The sequence below is a fragment of the Podarcis filfolensis genome (genome assembly GCF_964270895.1).
Source record: "Podarcis filfolensis genome assembly, chromosome: 15".
NCBI lineage: Eukaryota > Metazoa > Chordata > Lepidosauria > Squamata > Lacertidae > Podarcis > Podarcis filfolensis.
Genome location: NC_139618.1, coordinates 3887519 through 3907155, shown reverse-complemented (window position 1 = coordinate 3907155; position 19637 = coordinate 3887519). Strand labels below are relative to the sequence as shown.

The 19637-nt window shown below is 47.5% G+C and overlaps 1 protein-coding gene across 2 annotated transcripts in view; it reads right to left on the bottom strand.

Moving 5' to 3' along the window:
- Positions 1-6767: 6767 nt before the first annotated feature.
- RPH3AL (rabphilin 3A like (without C2 domains)) overlaps positions 6768-19637 on the bottom strand; it is a 51174-nt gene continuing 38304 nt past the window's right edge. For both annotated transcript variants that reach the window (XM_083587969.1, XM_083587968.1), the window contains exons 7-9: positions 17559-17672; positions 13434-13616; positions 6768-7832 (exon numbers count right to left, since the gene is read on the bottom strand). In XM_083587969.1, the coding sequence (XP_083444095.1) occupies positions 7798-7832; positions 13434-13616; positions 17559-17672 (332 nt within the window). In that variant the 3' untranslated portion in view covers positions 6768-7797. The remainder of the gene's footprint in view (positions 7833-13433; positions 13617-17558; positions 17673-19637) is intronic.

The window sequence follows — 19637 nt, the reverse complement described above, 5'->3', positions numbered from 1 at the left end:
GGGCAGCTTTGGAAAATTAAAAATCAACCGCAAAAGACCGTCATTTGAAACGGAAATTGCTACTGCCAAGCCCTGCGCTGTTCCAGGGTAGGGGGCAGAAATTGGTTAGCAATTCTCAATATATAATTAATATATAATGTTTCCCCAAACCAGTACACAAACCGAAACCTGGCTGTCCTCCACTGACTGCAGTGCTCGAGATTTCTGACGATCGACTTTTCCAGTCAAAAAGAGGTGCGCGGAAATGTACCTGTTAAGGAAAAGTGTGCCTAAAAAAGTGAGAGAGTTGTTATCTAAGGAAAGGCATTAGGGAGGAACTGATTCAGAGGCTGGAGGCTAGATGGAGTTCCAGTAGATGCTGGATGCGGTGCTTTGCTGCCCCGCGTGGCGAACAGATGAATTGCAGGAAGTAGCTTCTTAGGAAAGAAATTTCAGGACCTGGACAGATCCTGACCCACCCAGGTTGGGCATTAGAGTCTAATAGAAAGGAGGAGTGTCTATGGTTGGTCAGCAACCTTTTTCAGCTATAGGCCGGTCCACCGTCCCTCAGACCATGTGGTGGGCTGGAATATATTCTGGGGGAAAATATGAACGTATTCCTATGCCCCACAAATAACCCAGAGATGCATTTTAAATAAAAGCACACATTCTACTCATGTAAAAACACGCTGATTCCCGGACCGTCCGCGGGCCGGATTGAGGTGGTGATTGGGCCACATCTGGCCCAGGGGCCTTAGGTTGCCTACCCCTGGTCTATGGGCCTCCTGGGTACCCAATGGGCTCAGAGGCAGAGCATCTGAAAAGTATCTGAATGGACTACTGCCATGTGCTCTATGTGGGGCTACCTTTGAAGGTGACCCGGAAACTGCAACTAACCCAGAATGTGGCAGCTAGACTGGCAACTGGGAGCAGCCGCCAGGACCATATAACACCAGTCCTGGAAGATCTGCAGTGGCTCCCAGTACGTTTCCAAGCACAATTCAAAGTGCTGGTGTTGACCTTTAAAGCCCTAAACGGCCTCAGCCCAGTATACCTGAAGGAACATCTCCACCTCCATTGTCCAGCTCAGACACTGAGGTCCACCTCCAAGGGCCTTCTGGTGGTTCCTTTGCTACAAGAAGTGGCTGAAAGATACTGTCGTTGTCGTTGGCACCCGTCTGTCTCGGGAGACAATGGAGGAGGGCATCTTTGGGGGTAAAGTCAAGCTGTTGGAAGGTTGCAGTGCCCTCTGTGGTTGTAGAGACTGATGTGGGAGAGACATGTTTTGTTGCAGCCGGGGCAGATGAAGACGTCTGGTTGTGCTGCTGCAGATGTGCCATGGCGTTTCTTCTCTCTGCGCTCCTCTTTGTTTGAGACCTGCCCTGTGATGCCCCAAATCTTCCGGATGCAGCTCATGTGGAAGGTGTTAGCAGCGGTTCTCCACCTGTGGGTCCCCAGATGTTGTTGGACTACAACTCCCAACATCCCTGAGCTCTGGCCTTGCTAGCTAGGGGTGATGGGAGTGGTAGTTCAATAACATCTGGGGACCCACAGGTTGAGAAAGGCTGGGTTAAGGTGTCACTCTTGGCGGCCGTAAGTTGCCCATGTCTCACCTCCATAAAGCAGCAAGCTCAAAACGCAAGCCTGGTAGATCTTCATCTTGGTAGCAGCATCACATTTCGTGATACCTTTTTGGCTAGAAGATAGAAAGCTGCCTTAGGCAGAATCACACCACCGGTCCATGTAGCTCAGTATTGTCTACACTGACAGGCAGCAGCTCTCCAGGGTTTCAGGCTGGGGGCATTCCCAGCCCCACCTGGGGATTAAACCTAGAACCTTCTGCATGCAAGGCAGGTCCTCTATCAACTGAGCGATGGTCCTTCCCAACATTTGGAGCAGAGATTCTAATGGCTGTCTGACCCAAATGCCTGTGGACTGTCTCGCCAGAGTGGTGCATGCTCTAGTTATCTCCCACTTGGACTACTGCAATGTGCTCTACATGGGGCTACCTTTGAAGGTGACCCGGAAACTGCAATTAATCCAGAATGTGGCAGCTAGACTGGTGACTGGGAGCGGCTGCCGGGACCACATAACACTGGTCCTGAAAGACCTACATTGGCTCCCAGTACGTTTCCAAGCACAATTCAAAGTGTTGGTTCTGACCTTTAAAGCCTTAAACGGCCTTGGTCCTGTATACCTGAAGGAGCGTCTCCACCCCCATCGTTCTGCCCGGACACTGAGATCCAGCATCGAGGGCCTTCTGGCGGTTCCCTCATTGCGAGAAGTGAGGTTACAGGGAACCAGGCAGAGGGCCTTCTCGATAGTGGTGCCCGCCCTGTTGAACGCCCTCCCTTCAGATGTGAAGCAAATAAGCAGCTATCTTATCTTTAAAAGATATCTGAAGGCAGCCCTGTTTAGGGAAGTTTTTAATATTTAATGCTGTATTGTTTTTAACACTTGATTGGAAGCCACCCAGAGTGGCTGGGGTATAAATTATTATTATTATTATTATTATTATTATTATTATTATTATTATTATTATGGGCAGCAAAGCTGAAGGCTCAGCCCCTCAAATCCCAACATTAAACACCTCCCCCCCCAAGCACACCTTCCTGCCATTTGCACTCGGCTCATGCGCTGGAGCCCCTCCAGCCTTTTTCACAGGCACTTGCGAATAACAAGTCGGTCGCAGATTTCGGCGCCTTGTTTTACATATACGAACAAGGGTAATTAAAAGTGTCAGCGGCTGCCTGCCTGCGAGGCTGAGAAGCAAGATGTGGCGTCACCCACCAGATTTGACAAGGCTCCTTGACAAAGCAATTAACCTCGTGCCCGTCTCCACCCAGCCAGTTCCCTCATCCCACCCGCACGCCGGCAACTGCAGGCGGTGAGTCCAAAAGCAAAGCAGCGCCCATGAATGGAACATTATTCCTCCGTGAGGAAATACTTTGGCTCAACCAGTTAAGAGTCAGGGTGGAGAGTGCAGTACCTGGCATCTGAGTACCTGAGCCCTGATGCACAGTTGGCAAGGCTGGCACCGAAGTTGGCATCACTGGGCATGCACCAAGGGCCAAGCACAAGAAGGGTGCCTGATGCCAATCCCAGAAGTGCTACTTGCTGTTCCTGCCACTTGGGGCAGGGATGGGAGACCTGCGGCTTGCCAAACATTACTAGACTACAACTCCCATCATCCCTAACAGTGCTGGCTAGGACAGATGGGAGCTGGAGGACCACAGGTTTCTCCCCATCCCCTGCTCTGTGCAGACTCTGTTAGAATTCCTGCTCTATGACTGCAGTCATGGGATTGTTGTCTATCACATGACGGTGTATGTTTTGACTCCACAGAGCGGGAAGTGACGGAGACAGGATGTTTTGGTATTACTGTGTTCCATGAAGTGGGACTATTGTCCTTTGTTTTCTCTCTCTTTGCTGTCTGATGCTAGAGAGAGGGGGAGCCATGTCGCAGTGCTCCGTGTGTGTTTATATGTAAATAAAGTAGATTAGCCAAAATGCTGAGTTGCTGAGGTCTGTTACGTAAGCTGCGAAGACTCTGCGGATCCCTAAGTGTGCCGATGTCTGTTGGCATCGGTCGCTGTGATGTTCGGGCTGAAGAAAGCTTTTGAAGCTCCCGAACAATCGACCAGGAGGGAGAGAACATGCCAGTCGGGCATGTGTCTCTGCCAGGGTCCTACTCGAGTGTAGGACGAGCTCATGACAGACTCCTCTGTCTGCTTCTTTCTAAAGAGGAGCCATGGGGACACCATGGAACGGCGCTAAAACCGGAGTCCTGCAGGCTCAATGTTGCTGCGGTTAGTATCCTGCCACCATACGCACGAGGCGATTGGGCAGATCCACTCCTGCTGATCTCTCGCCATCTGACACGGTGTAACAAGGATGACAGAGTGTTTTGTGGGGATTAAAATAACACACTGTTTCTAACAGTCCTGACGGGGCCACTTTGTTGCTCCACTTACCGAAGCACAAAACGATGAGCCTGGGAGATTCTACTCCTCTCCTAAGAATGGCCTGCTGGATTCAGCCATTGGGCCACCCAGTCCAGCATCCTGTTCTCACAGTGGCCAGCCACATGCCTGCATGGGAAACCAGAAAGCTGGATTCAAGCACAAGAGCAACTCTCCCCTCCTGTGGTCTCCGGAAACTTGTATTCAGAATCATTGTTGTGGAGGCAGAGTATAGTCGTCATGCCTTCTCCTCCACAAATTTGTCCAATCCTCTTTTAACGCTGTCCAAGTTGATGGCCACCACTACCTCCTGCAGGAATGAGTTCCATAGTTAACTCTGTGTGAAGAAGTCTTCTCTTGTATCATGGATAGCTCAGTTGGTTAGAGCATGGTGCCGATAACGCCAAGGTTGCAGGTTCGATCCCTATATGGGACAGCTGCATATTCCTGCATCAAAGGGGGTTGGACTAGATGATCCTCAGGTTCCCTTCCAACTCTACAGTTCTATGCTCTGTTCTGAATCTTCCAACATTCAGCTTCATTGGATGGTCCACAAGTTCTAGTGTTAGGAGGGAGAATTTTTTTTAATCTGTCCACTTCCTCCATGCCGTGCCTAATTTTATTTGCACAGGCGTTTTAAGTGTGGGGAGTGTACACTCTTCCTCTTGTTAAGAGGACCTGGTGCCTCCAGATGTTGTTGGTCTCTTCCTTTTTGGGAAGCCCACAAACAGGACCTGAGCTCAACAGCCACTCTCTCCTGCGCATGGGTGTTTGGGCTGCTCCCTCCAGATGTGGTCAGGGCAAAATAATTGCCTTGCCCTGTCCTCAACAAAGAGACAGCACAAGGCAGAAGGAATCAGGTCCTTGGTTTCAGCACCACGGAGAGCTCTGAGAAAGTGTGTGGCTCCCAGAGAGGCGGGAACACCTCTATTTAGAAAAGATATTTGCTCCTGAGAAAGAGGGGTGCATCTTGAAGAAGGGATGTGGAGGATCTCTAACTCCCATCAGCCCCAGCCAAGATGGTCATTAGCTCTGGGCATGATGGGAGTCACAGTCCCACAGCGCCTGCTTCCAAATTTTAAACACAACCACCTGAGGATTGAATCAGCCCTTAGATACATATAATTCAGAGCTGAATGCAAATGATTCAGAGGTGTGAAGTGTGCAGAGAGAGGTGGCTGCAGGGGAAAGAGGAGCATCAGATCAAGACAGCTTTTCGTCATAGAAAGGAACATTTCCTATCAACACAGCAGCTCTCGATTGCTGTGGGTTTAAAAAAAAAAAATATCCCCAAAACACCCCATAGCAATTTGCAAAGAGTTTGGAGAAGGGGGGATGGGGAAACAACCACCATGCAAATTGCAAAAAAAAAAAAAAAAAGTATGTCAGGTATTAAAAAGCCTTGAGATTGAATGGAGAGCAAAAGGTGGAGATCTAGAGAGAAAAAGCTATATGATTTTTTATGAACAATAGCATGATTTTTCTTAGCTGGCGAGGTTTGAATGGCCCCGCTCATTGTCAGGCAAAATGAATGACAAGCCGAAGGCCAAGAAGAACAGCTTCAGAGCCGCTATTAAAGGGCTCCATTATCCTGGATGGTTTTCAACAGAAGGTAGAAATAATCATAATCACAGGAGGAGCGTCGATGGGGGGAAAGTACGGGGCTATGAAAGATGTATTGTTAATGGCGTTAGGGTTGAGAAGATGGAGGGAAGGAGGGAGAGGAATGCAGAAACATGGAAGACCTTCAACCCCCTCAAAGTCATTTACGGTTCCTGCAGCACACAAGGTCTGTTCTTGGCATCCCGGTCACAGGCCAATTGGGAGATGCTGCAATATGCAAAAAATGATCTCAAGTTTGGGGTCTGTTTCTGACAGTGGCTGGCGAGAGCCTGGAGACCGGTTTCTGCAGGGAGCTGAAGTCACAGTGGACGGATGGAGCATCTCTGAGTTCAGAAGCCGGGTGCCATTGAAGGCCTGTTGCTTTGGGGGGGGGGTCATGGGCTGGAGAAGGCTGAAGCCTTCAAGCCCAGCTGGTGGGCAGCAGTGTAGTGGCAAATTCAGATGTGCAGTATCCTTTTGGTCTGAGAGGGCGACTTGCAGGGGGTGGGGAACCTCAGGTCCTGGTACCAAGTCTACCTCCCACAGGACTCTCTATCTGGCCCTTGAACAAGCCCAGCATGAGGTGTGTCCTGGGAAAGTTGGCATGGCCATATAGAAGAAGAAGAAGAAGAAGAAGAAGAAGAAGAAGAAGAAGAAGAAGAAGAAGAAGAAGAAGAAGAAGAAGAGTAGTAGTAGTAGTAGTAGTAGTAGTAGTAGTAGTTTGGATTTGATATCCCGCTTTATCACTACCCTAAGGAGTCTCAAAGCGGCTAACATTCTCCTTTCCCTTCCTCCCCCACAACAAACACTCTGTGAGGTGAGTGGGGCTGAGAGACTTCAGAGAAGTGTGACTAGCTCAAGGTCACCCAGCAGCTGCAGGTGGAGGGGCGGAGACACGAACCCGGTTCCCCAGTTTACGAGTCTATCACTCTTAACCACTACACCACACTGGCTCTATATAGAGAGGGTTGGGGGGCTCATTTGGCCCTGGAGCACGAGATTCCCCACCTCCTCAGAACAAAAGTCCCAAACACTGCATTGTTTCCTCATGGGGGGGTATCTCCCTCCCCTTTATCATTTTCCTTGCGCTTTTCTCAACATTTTCCAAATCTACAGCACTCTCTTTGAGGCGACGCCACAGCAGCCCACCTGCTGCGGAAGCTCCACCTCACCTGGCAAGCCACTTCTGCTCAGAAACCGAGAACACACACAGCAAATGGCACGTTTGGAATTTTATTTTATTTTATTAAAAAAAACAGCCTCCCACATGAGCGGAACACATTGTGTGCAACATACAGGCCAAAAAAGGAATTTTGCAAAGAGAGAGGGGATCCAAGAGGGACACTTTTCGTCAGGGACCGACCCTCCCAACCCCAAACGAGCTGTAATGATTGCAACGGATTTGGCCTTAGAGCTTCCAGTTCCAGATCCCAATTGCAAAACACTTAATTGGGAAGGCATTCTTCATGGGGAGAAGGGGGCAAGTGAGACACAAGGGTACTCCCACTTCACCTCTTTCTCCTTTCCAAACTGCTGTCCTAAAAGCCTCCCAGCGATTGGGCGGAAGGCGGGATGAATCAGGCAACTCAGTTTGCCACATGGCATTGCTTCTCCCCCTCAACCCATGGCTGCAGTGGCATTTAATTTAAAAAGGATCTACCAGCCACTAACCTGGCTTCCGTCCATCCATCCTAAACCCTCTGCCTCTCGAGAGAAGGGAGACACAGTGCGATGCCCATTTTCCGCCCAGGACTGATACTTACTGCCTTTCCCAGGATGCAAAATATTTTTAGGCCTGTGCAAAGAGCTAAGCGTTGCAGCCACACCACACAGCTCCTCTTTCTCCCTAACCACTCAACAGCAGGACCCTCTTTCCAAGAGAAAGCCGTCCTAGTAAGCATCTCAGCACATGTGGTCAAAAATGCAGGGAACCCCAACTGAAAAGGCCAAAGGAGAGAGTTGGTCAAAGGAGTTCTCTTGGTTTCTTTTCAGGGGTGTCCTGCAGAAGAGACAGAAGGTTATTCCTTGACTGCGCCAGTTCTTCATCTATCAGCAAGAGGAGCAAAACAAAACAGGAGGACAAAAGCCACAGTCACATCACCATCTGCACAGTGGCAAGCTCAGGTCTTTGTAAGGCTGGCGTGTATCTTTGGTTCCCCACCCGCCCCAAAAGTCCCGGGTCACACAGTCCAGCCCGGCTTCTGCACAGCGGGTCGGTGTAGAGGAAACCTCTCAGGAAGGAGCTGGGCCCCCATCAACGCCGCGGGCTTGACAGAAGGCGTCTTTTCCCTTGGAAAGAAAGGAAACAAAACATGATTTCAACACAGCCCCGTAAATGGGAAACCTTGACAACAAATCCTCCAGTTTGGGGATTTTCCTCTCTCTGGGATCCTCATGAAAAAAAGTCAGCATTTTCATGGAAATCTCTTCCAACACCATAGCTATCAACTTTCAGATTTGAAAATAAGGGATCAGCAGCCTCACCCGTCCCAGGGACAGTCTACGGGATATCTAACAACCCGGGATAGCAGCAGGAAGCAGCGCTGAAATAAAGGAATTTGCCGCAAAAAAAAGGAAGGTTGACAGCTATGCCCAACACACACACACACACACACACACACAGAGAGAGAGAGAGAGAGTTTTGCAAACTATTTCCCCAAACGTAATGCCTTTCTTAGGTTATCTTTGCTAATATACACCGGGGTGGCCATTCCTCCTTTTGTGAAGATGGAAAAGGCATATTTTGAGTAGTGAACTATCCCAAAATGCAGAAAGGCTTTCCTCTTTGGGCAAGGTTTAATGTTCTCCCTTCCAATTTATCAGAAGGCAGATACAGCAAGAGCCCAAGGAACAATAAATGCTGCCCTTGTAGCCACGTTGAGGCAGAGTTCACCTTGCATGTCATTTTTTTAAACTGTAGTTTCTATCAAGGGGCTAGGAAAGTCCTAATATATCCCATTATTCAGTCCCTCGCTGGCTGCTCTTCTGAGTCTCTTGCGATCCCTTTGCTCCAGGGCTGCATTAGGTCAGTCACATCTGTGTAAGACCACTTACGACTGCCTTATATATATGTATTTATTTTATTTATGCATATACCTCTTGACTGTAAAAAAGCTACTGGCCATTCATAGCTGGGGATGCTCTTGTGATGAACTCCTGTTTGTGACTTTCCCACAGGACATCTGATCGGCCACTGTGAGAACAGGAGGGTGGATTACATGGGCTGCTGGCCTCATCCAGCAAGCTAGTCTTATGTTTGTTTTTTAAAACCCTCATCTCAATTTAAGCAGCAGACAATCAAAGGGGATTTTATGCCCACTCTTAAAAGCGTCACAATCCTAATAACAGATTTGTTTTTTTAAAAAAAAGATATTTATTGAAGTTTTACAAAAACATAAGTTTACAAAATGAAAAAAGGTCATATAAAAAGAAAAAGATACAAAAAAGAACATAGAAAAATACATAAAAAAGAAAAAAGAAGAGTAAAAATACAAAATACAAAAGACAAATAGCTAAAAAAAAATTAAAAACAAATCCGTTTTTTGTAACTTTGAACTCATTAACTTATTTCCTTGGCCTCCTCACACCTCCCCTTTTTGTATTCCCATTTAAATAATCAAATCAGCAAATCCTTACCCTCTTTCGTTTATCTTAACTCTGTATCTTAACATATTATAACTCTATATTTTCATCCATTATCAATTCATTTTTGCATATTCTTATTAACTTTGTTGCTAATGCCACTTATTTTCAATCCAACATCATTTTAACATTCATTAATTTTACAGTGTTTCTGAAGATAGTCTTTAAATTTCTTCCAGTCTTCTTCCACCAACTCCTAATAACAGATTTGTTTCCCCCATTGTCTTATGTCTCCGAGAACGTTCTGTGGGGAGAGAGTGCCCCATACATTCCCAGGAGGGGGCTTCCGCCTCTCCTCGCCCCACAACAAACCCCTCTGCAGAAATCATTAAAAGCTCACTAAGAGCCATAATGAAGCGAAGAAGTTATGGATTGTTAGCCAGACTCGTGGTTAGAAAACAAGGTCCATTAACGCTTTATAGAAGTAAGTCGTTGTGGGAGATGAGAGGAAAGGAAGAAGGATGGGGGGCAGAGGGGGGAGTCAGGGAAGGACAAAAGACTGGGGGGGAGAGTCATACTAATTTCTGGGAATGCTTTTTTTAATGGAGACAAGAAGGAGCGACAGCTGTGTGGGCAACACAGTAGTTTGTACCACTGTGACCAAGATGATTGAGGGGCTGGAGCAAATTCACTACGAGGAGGAAAGGTTTGGGGACATTTTGGTTTAGAGAAAAAGCAAGTATATGCAAGCAAGTGCCATGATAAAGGGTTTTGTGAAACCAGGCGTGGCGTGGAGAGAGTGGATAGAGGAAAGCTCTTCTCCCTCTCTCATTGCACCAGAACCCAACAAAGCTTCAGGTTGGAAGATTCAGGACTGAGGAAATAAAGTCCTTCTGCACACAGTACAAGGTTAACCTATGGAACTCCCTTCCACAGTAGGCAGCAATGGCCACCTACTCAGATGGCTTTAAAAGAGGATTAATAATAATAATAAATTTTATTTATACCCCGCCCTCCCTAGCCGAGACCGGGCTCAGGGCGGCTAACACCAGGTACAAAAACAATTGATTAAACTACAACTTAAAAACAAGATTAAAATACAACATTAAAATGCAGCCTCATTTCAGTAGAAACTCAAATCAAAAACTTTTTGGGGGATGAAAACGTCAAATCTTCACCAAGGCCAACTATCCAGACTGGTCCTACGTGGGCCAGAAAAAAGCCAGGGAAGTCCCCAGATAGGAATTCCATCACAGAAGGAGAAAGGAAAAAGGAAAGAGGGGGAGGAAATCAAATTGATTCCAAGCCAAAGGCCAGGTGGAACAAATCTGTCTTACAGGCCCTGCGGAAGGAAATCAGATCCCGCAGGGCCCTGGTCTCATGAGACAGAGCGTTCCACCAGGCCGGAGCCAGAGTTGAAAAGGCCCTGGCTCTGGTTGAGGCTAATCTGACTTCCTTAGGACCCGGGACCTCTAGGGTGTTGCTATTTATGGACCTTGAGGCTCTATGTGGGGCATACCGGGAGAGGCAGTCCCATAGGTACTGTGAGATTTTGACCAGCTTCGGCCCATCTGAAGCTGGTACAGGCTCGTCTTATCTTGAGCCCAAGCAGAGCGTCGTCACACAGCAGAAGGATAAGCAGGTAATATGCCACATGCTGACTTTATTTACAAGCTATGCTGAGAGCATACAAACATGCATCCTGCCTCTGTAAGAGCAGAGAAGCAACAGTCTCTCTAACAAAGAAACCGAGAGAACGCTGAAAAACAGGAAACCAGTGTACGTCACATCCAGTCTCCTATTCCCGTGGGAACCCAGCAGTAACTCTGACTGTGGAATGTAAACAATGTCTTGTGACAAGCAGTTTGCTGCACAGTGAGGAAATAGAAACCAAGAGGTACGAGGGTCCTAGGCCGTGAAGGGCTTTATAGGTCAAAACCAGCACCTTAAATCTGACCCTGTACTCCACCGGGAGCCAGTGGGTGAATATGCTCCCAAATTCATGGAGAAGGCAACTAGCCATGATGGTTATGTTCTGCTATCCCCTGTTGGAAGCAGTATACCTCTGAACACCAGCTGCTGAGAATCGCTGGGGGGGGGTTGCTCTTTTGCTCAGTTCCTACTTGCTGTTTTCCCACAGGGGCATCTGGTTGGCCAATGAGAGAACAGGATGCTGCACTAGACAGGCCACTGGCCTGATATAGCAAGGCTCTATTTAGGCTCCTGTCTTTGACCCTAGCTGCAGAATCCTGCTCTTGGAGCTCGTTTTTGTTTTTAATAGGCAAGAAGATATATTTGAAAAAGAGAGAGAGATGGGGCAAAATTTGGTGACATCTAAGCAACTTGAGTTAGGACACGGGTGGGGCTGTGGGTTAAACCACAGAGCCTAGGACTTGCCGATCAGAAGGTCGGCAGTTCGAATCCCCGCGATGGGGTGAGCTCCCATTGCTCGGTCCCTGCTCCTGCCAACCTAGCAGTTCAAAAGCACGTCAAAGTGCAAGTAGATGAATAAGTACCGCTCCGGCAGGAAGGTAAACGGCGTTTCCGTGTGCTGCTCTGGTTCGCCAGAAGCGGCTTAGTCATGCTGGCCACATGACCTGGAAGCTGTACGCCGGCTCCCTCGGCCCATAAAGCGAGATGAGCGCCGCAACCCCAGAGTCAGCCACGACTGAACCTAATGGTCAGGGGTCCCTTTACCTTTAAGCAACTTGAGTTAGTGAATAAGATTCTTTGTGGCAAGAGAGCAAAAGTCTCATTTGGCTTGATTAAAAAACAGGAGCAGAATGAATTAGGCAAACAAATAAAGCAGGATAAGGGACCTGAAATGAAAGCAGGCCACAGAATTCTCAGTTGCTTAGTTGCAAATGGTTGATTTTGTACTGGCAAAACAGCATCCATCTAGCCCCGTCTGTGGCTCAGGGAGAGTGCACTGAATTTCCCAGGTTCAATCCAAAATCAATGTCCCACAGGCACACAGAAAAGTTTCCGGCAAGTTGCAAAGCAAGCTGATTTGGGGTGGGGAAGTGAGAGAGGAGGACTGTCAAGGTGCGAAACAGAGTGTGTGCATATTAATGCCTTAGATTTAGAACTGGCCCAGAAAAATATATATAAATATACATTGCAAACACTAAAATTTTCACCCTGGATAACAATGTCACACTTCAGGGTGCTTTTTCCCCCCTTTTTTAATTCCCAGTTCTTGCAAACTTCATTTGCACCCAAGTTCCCTCGGTAAGCTAAAAGCAGCAAAGTTGATGGAAGAGTTCAAAACTCTCAGGTGAAGATCTAAGGAGGATGCAGGAATGAAAAAACAGCCCTTACTTCCTGTTCCGACATGAAAGGGAGCCAGCTGGGTGGCAGGACCACGGCACAGACAGGCCAAAATGCATGATTTGCTGCCTGTGGCCCACCCACTAGCATCTTTTTACACAACAGAAGGAAAGCACCTTTAAGAACATAAGCTGAGCCTGCTGGATCAGGCCAAGGGCCCATCCGGCCCAGCACCCTGCTCTCACAGAATCACATGGACTAGAAACTTGTACCTTTAAAAACAAAAGCAAGCACAGATTGCAATGTTTGGGTCTTTTTTAATCTGGAAGAAAACAGTGAGTAATGGGATGGAACACAGTAGAGAAGTGTATAATATTGGGCATGATGTGTAGAGAAAGGGGAAAGGGATCCCCCCCCCCGTCTTATAATACGGTAACTCACTGGGGCCACTGAATGAAAGCTAAATGTTAGAAGATTCGGGACAGACAAAAGGAAGGGCTTCTTTACACAGCACTAACTAAACTAATGTCCTCTGCCCGAAACCCTGGATAGCTGCAGCCTGTCGGTGTTAGAATCATAGAACTAGAGTTGGAAGGGATCCTGAGGGCCATCTAGACCAACCCCTACAAGGCAGGAATCTTTTGCCCAACGTGGGGCTCAAACCCACAGCCCTGAGATTCAGAGTCTCGTGCTCTGTTGACTGAGCTATTGACAATGCTGAGTTAGAGGAGCTGATGATCTGCTCATTATAAGGCAACATTCTATGTTCCTGCTATAATCACCTCTCACCTGAGAACCGTGAGGTCTGGACAGTTATGATTAGATCAGCAGAAGACCATCTGTCCAGCATGAAAAAGTCCCGGGTGCAATCCTTGGCCTAGGGACGTCCTGCTGCCTCGAACCCTGGAGCGCTGCTGCCAGTCAGTGCAGGCACTGCTGGGCTAGATGGACCCCTGGTCTGTCTCAAGGCAGCTTCCTCGATGGTCCAGGACAGTCTGACCAGCCTCCTGTGCCCCTCTTCCCCTCCTCCCCACTCACCAGAGACGCCGCGGCCGGCATCGCTGTCTTCGTCTTCAGCCGGGAGGTCGCTGGGGCAGCTCTCCGTAGCGCTCAAGGCTCCTCCCCTCTCGCTGCAGAGGCTGCTCTGGCTCTCCGACAAGATGCTCCCCAAGGCGCGGCTGGGGGTCCTGGTGGGGGTCCGGGCCACTTCGCTGCTGGACACTGCAAGGGGGGGGGGGAGAAGAGGGTCTGATCTCTTGGCCAGTACATGCAGATTCCTACTTACAGCTCCATTCCCAGTGATGGCTGGTGGAGCGGGAGGCAGAGAGCCCAACCGCAGCTGTGAGATCAGGATGCAGGAATAGATAATTTTATATATATATAGATAGGTAGATAGATAGATACACACACACACACACACACACACACACACACACATATTATTTATACCCCGCCCATCTGGCTGAGTTTCCCCAGCCACTCTGGGCGGCTCCCAATCAAGTGTTAAAAACAATACAGCATTAAATATTAAAAACATCCCTAAATAGGGCTGCCTTCAGATGTCTTTTAAAAATAAGATAGCTGCTTATTTCCTTGACATCCGATGGGAGGGCATTCCACAGGGTGGGTGCCACTACCAAGAAGACCCTCAGCAAGGACGGAAACACTAAGTTTTTCTATGGAGTCCTGCACTGGTCACTACTAGAATCATTCTGCCTTCATGCTAATTGTTTGTTCTCATGCTGACAATTGTTGGAGGATGTTTATACTTTTGGGTTATCTGTCCTGGTTTGTGAAACCTCATTCAAAACTATACCTAAATATCCAGCAGCCACCCCCTTCTGGTGGCCTTACACACAACAATTGGGGTGGGGGGTTGATGGTTAGTGACATGGACTGGTTGGATGTAGAGGAATGGGGTGGGAGGCACCAACTGGGGAACCCCCCAGGAGAAGAAGACCCACGATGAGTGGTCAGAGGGAGAAGACTGGGAAGAGGAGGGGCTGGAAGCTGAAGGGGAACAGGGCTCAGTGAGCTGGGAGAGTCTGTGGCAGAGAAAAGTCCAGAATCAGAGGTAGAAGCTGGAGCAGGAGAGGCCAAGAGGCAGAGATGAGTCAGGCTGGTGAAGAGTCACAGGGGTCTCCCCCTCCTGCTGCAACAAGCTCCCCTCCCCGCTGTTCTCCCAGAACCAGGAGAGGCATGAAAAGGGTGGAGGACAAGTTAGCATTATGCAAGCACAGTCTCTGATTGCTTGGGGGGAAACCCTGGGGAGGAGGGGACTTAGGACAGCTTTGTGGGGAGGGACTTTCAGTCTCAGCAACTGTTCCATGGGGCCAGACCTACCAGGGATGAGCTGCTGTGCTCATTAAGGCCAGACACTCAGCCAAGTCTGTGCAAGTTGTGTTTTTGCTAATAAAGAGTTAACTCCAACTTTGATCAGTGTGATTTACTGCCAACTCGCTCTTTGACAGTTAAGTCCCACATGACACTAGGTAAATGTAAAGGGACCCCTGACTATTAGGTCCAGTCGTGGCCGACTCTGGGGTTGCGGCGCTCATCTCGCTTTATTGGCCGAGGGAGCCGGCGTACAGCTTCCAGGTCATGTGGCCAGCAGGACTAAGCCGCTTCTGGCAAACCAGAGCAGCGCACGGAAACGCCGTTTACCTTCCCACTGGAGCGGTACCTATTTATCTACTTGCACTTTGACGTGCTTTTGAACTGCTAGGTTGGCAGGAGCAGGGACCGAGCAACGGGAGCTCACCCCGTCACGGGGATTCAAACCGCCAACCTTCTGATCGGCAAGTCCTAGGCTCTGTGGTTTAACCCACAGCGCCACCCACGTCCCCCCACATGACACTACTTTACCCCTATCAACTGCAACTCCATTGAGTTCAGGATGGACGGTCAGTTTCAGCTCTACCTGGGGATGCTGAGGATTGAACCCTGGGACCTTGTGCATGCCACGCAGAGCTGCAGCCCTTTCCTGTGAATTTAAAGCAAGGTTCCAGTCCTCATGGTTCTGAACAAAGGGCTGGTTGAAATTGGAAGCTGCCTTATCCTGAGCCAGACCACTAGCACAGTATTGTCAACCGTGATGGGCGACGACTCTCCAGGGTTTATGGTTCCACATTCCGGAGCTGCCTGGAGATGTCATGGGGGAGAAAACCTGAGACCTTCAACATGCCAAGCAGGTGATCTCTATTACAGAGCTGTGTTTCTCCCAGCACACACACACACACACACACACACACACTACCCCCCCCTTAGAAAACCACCCTCATGCACTTAGAGCAACAGGAGCTCTTCATCAAGGTAAGGAAAACAAAAGCTAACCGAAAGGGGGGGAAATGTTTTTGCAGAAACATTTGCTACGGGTGCTTATTCCCCCATGCATCCATTTTAAGAAAATGTACGCAAGGACGTTATCTGTCAATAGCAAGCCAGCCCCTTTCCCTATAAAATGATTTGAAACGATCTATCATGCAGAGGCAGCCGCTCAAGAAACCTTGGAACAATAATCAGTCAATGCCAAAGTATGTCACAGATTAAAATCTGCTGCTGCGCAAAATAATATTACGGCCTTAAAAAAACCAGCGTGACTTTATTAAGAGGAGTCTTGCGAAGATCAATTTCTCTACGGCGCAGTGAAGTCAAATAAACACGTTCCTGAAAAGAGGCTTTTATGTATTAACAGGGAGCAGGGTGTGACCGCTACCATTTTTAACTTTTTTTTTTCAAATGGAAGGCCCTCCCCGCAAAACCACGCTGCGTTTTTATTTCTTTTATATTTATTTAGTGCATTTATATCCCGCCTTTTTCTCCAAGGAGCTGAAGATGGTGCACATGTGGTTCTCCCCTTCCTCATTTAATCCCCACAGCAACACTGGGGGGTAGGTTAGGCAGTGAGCTTCATGGCTGAGTGTGGATTTGAACCCTGGGTCGGAGCTCCAACCAAGACACCAAGACACTGGGTTTTGAAACCTGAGCCAAATTAGTGTTTCAAAGATTGCTGCCATTCCTCCTGGCCTTCCAGCCCCTTAAGATGGTCTGTGCTGACCTGAGAACCAAATGCAGCGCTCTAAATCTCTCTGCCTGGCCCTCCCCCAAGCCACGCCTTCTCTTCAGCCACACCCCTTTCTCTCCCCAGGCCACACCCCTCACCAACCCGACTTCACCCCTTCCTTGAGTGGTGGGAAGTGTGTCCTTGAGCTCTGATCGTTCCTCTTTGCATGCCTGGGTGGAAGGATAGAGGGGGGGGTGAGAGTGTGCAGAAACTTGCCTGTACACAGGTAAAAATTTGCATCAGTTGCCCCTCCCACTTTTGCCTCTGGCCCCGCCCACCACTGGCAAGTGGCCCCCCAGAAGGTTCTGTGGCCCTCTGGGTGAAAAAGGCTCTGCCCCTGTGCCTCAGAAACTTGTACAAAGTGTTCCTGCAAATGTATACACCGTGGTACCTGGGTGCTCAAACACCGAAAACCCAGAAGTAAGTGTTCCAGTTTTCGAACGTTTTTCGGAAGCTGAATGTCCGATGTGGCTGTTGGCTACTGTTTCCGGGGCGCTTGCACCAATCAGAAGCTGTGCCTTGGTTTTCGAACATTTTGGAAGTCAAACGGACTTCTGGAACAGATTAAGTTTGGCGCTTTTGTTTTTGCTATTTATACTGCGTTTTTGTTTTTGAGGCTTTTTCAGTTAATTTGTTTTTGTGACTGTGTGGAACCCAGTTCAGCTACCGACTGATTGATTGTGTGACTGCGGAAATGGATAAAAGCCCCCCATCCAAACAATGACTATCATCAGTGCAGGTAAGAAAAAAAAAAATTAAGTTTTATCATCTACAATGCCTTCTTATTTATTTAATAGTACAGTACATTGATTATTGCTTTCATTTTATGGATCAATGGTCTCATTAGATAGTAAAATTAATGTTAAATTGCTGTTTTAGGGGTTGTTTTTAAAAGTCTGGAATGGATTAATCTGTTTTGCCTTACGTTCTATGGGAAAGCGTGCTTGGTTTTGGAACGCTCTGGTTTTGGAACGGACTTCTGGAACAGATTAAGTTTGAGAACCAAGGTACCACTGTACATTTAATAAAATCTTAGTAATAATTAATAATACTGCAATACTGAAGGAGCCCTCAGTGACACAAGAAGTTGCTTTCCTCACCAGATTCAGCTCGGTGTTGTCTGATCTTGAAACCCTTCGATCCTGCGAGCAAAGACCGGTCGTCCAGACTCGACGAGCTGAACTCAGAGTCGCTGTCACTATCACTAGAGACCACTGTAGGGAGACAGAAATGCAAGGCGGATGGGGAGGAGGGGGGAAGATCCGGCCATAAATTATAAACTGAATCAACACTAGTCAGAAATGGCAAGCCTGCTGCAGTGAGAGGGATATTCAGATTCAATCCTCAACTCCCCCAAATGTCTGTGTGGAAAGGCACATCTAAACTGGGTGTTTTGGGGTTTTTTCATTTATTTATATTTTATTGAAAGTTTTACAGTTAACTGAAGTAAATAAGAAGAAAGAAGAGGAGGGAAAGAAACAAAAGAAAGCAGGATAACAACAATAACGAAGTAACATTAAAATGTAATTAGGGTTGCAGAACTATGTAATATATATGTAAATAGATAAGACTTATTATATCCCTCACTTCATGAGTTACTATGGTTTTGATAAATACTTTCCAAATATTAAATTTGTCCATGCATAATTTTCGTCTGAAAGCGATCTGTTCATAGGTTACAAGAGTTGTCATGTCGTCTATCCATTGATCAAAGGAGGTCATATTTTTATCCTATAGTTACTTTCCAAAAATTGTAACTCCTTCCCCACAATAGTTCTTATACCTCCTAGTATTTTTCTCCAGATATTTGCTAACGCTGACCACCATGTAAACCATACGTTTCAAAGAAGCATTGTCCTTACTGCATCTCCAACAACACGTTGTCGTCAATAGACCATGTTTATGCAATCGTGATGGAGTCCAATAAACTCTTTTGTTGTACATCTTTGTTGTAAATCTTTTGTTGTACAAGACGTAGCTTATAATATATCTTGTCTGGGTGTTGAGATATGCATGCAGCTTTGAAGACAGACACTACTCAGAGGCATTCCATAACCCGGGAGCCACGACAGAGAAGGCCCTGTCATGCAGTACTGGCTCAATGAATTGCAGGGAGATTTCAACCCCCAGGCAGATCTACATGGGATATTTGGTGCTCAGCTCACTTAGGGTTTTGTCTGCCAGCGGAAGACCCTAGAGATAGACTCCGAAGCACACGGGCAACCAGTGCGGGTCTTTTGAGAACCAGTGTTCATAAGACCCAAATGTTCTTGTGACATTTCTCAGGAGTTGTTCAGAAGCAACTCCTATAATAACATATTTTGGGGGGGAGAGACACCTGGAAATTAAAAGGTTTTGAGCTTGCTAGCTGCAAGATTAAAACTATGTAAGAGCAGAAGACTAGGCTGCTGGATCAGGCCAGTGGCCAACCAGATGCCCCATTGGGAATCTTCAAACAATCGGCTTCATTGGATCTCACAGATCCTGATGGAGAAGGGATCGACTTCTTTGTTCTTTCGCTCCAGAACCTCAAGACCAAATATGTTCAGATCTGAGGGTCTTATGCTGTGGATTTTGAACAAGGAAGCACGTAGTGACTTTCCGAGTAAGGTTCTGGTCATTTGCGACAGGTTTTTTGTTTCGTTATGTTGCTGCTATTAAAGCAAGCAATCTAAAACCCAACAGCGGATCGTGCCAAACACGAGTCTCATTAAATGTTATTTCACTTTTTGCTGTTTCTGCAAGCTCAACGAAAGGGAGACAGAGGAAGAGAGAGCGATAAAAACGAAGGAGGCTCAATTTCGCTGACACAAATCTAAGGGTGTGATTTGAATTGGTAAATTATTCCCACTTTGCAGCAAAAAAAACAAAAGGAGAAAAAAGAAAACTGCAACCACTTCTTCTATTTAAACACCATGTGAGGAGGGAACTAATTTAGCTGCCAGCTGTTTGATGGCGAGATCAGGTAGGGGAGAAGAGGAGAGGAGACAGAATTGTCTTTTTCCTTTTTTTACGGCAAGGCCATTTGACAACGGATAGACAATCCCAGTATCCTTGCAGAAGGCCTCAAAGCCCAAGGGTGAGCCCCAGCTGAGCAACAGCTCCTGTCTGAAGCTGGAGCAAAGAAAATATGAAAATAGGGGATGAAGTCACCGCATTGCATTTATATCCCACCCCCT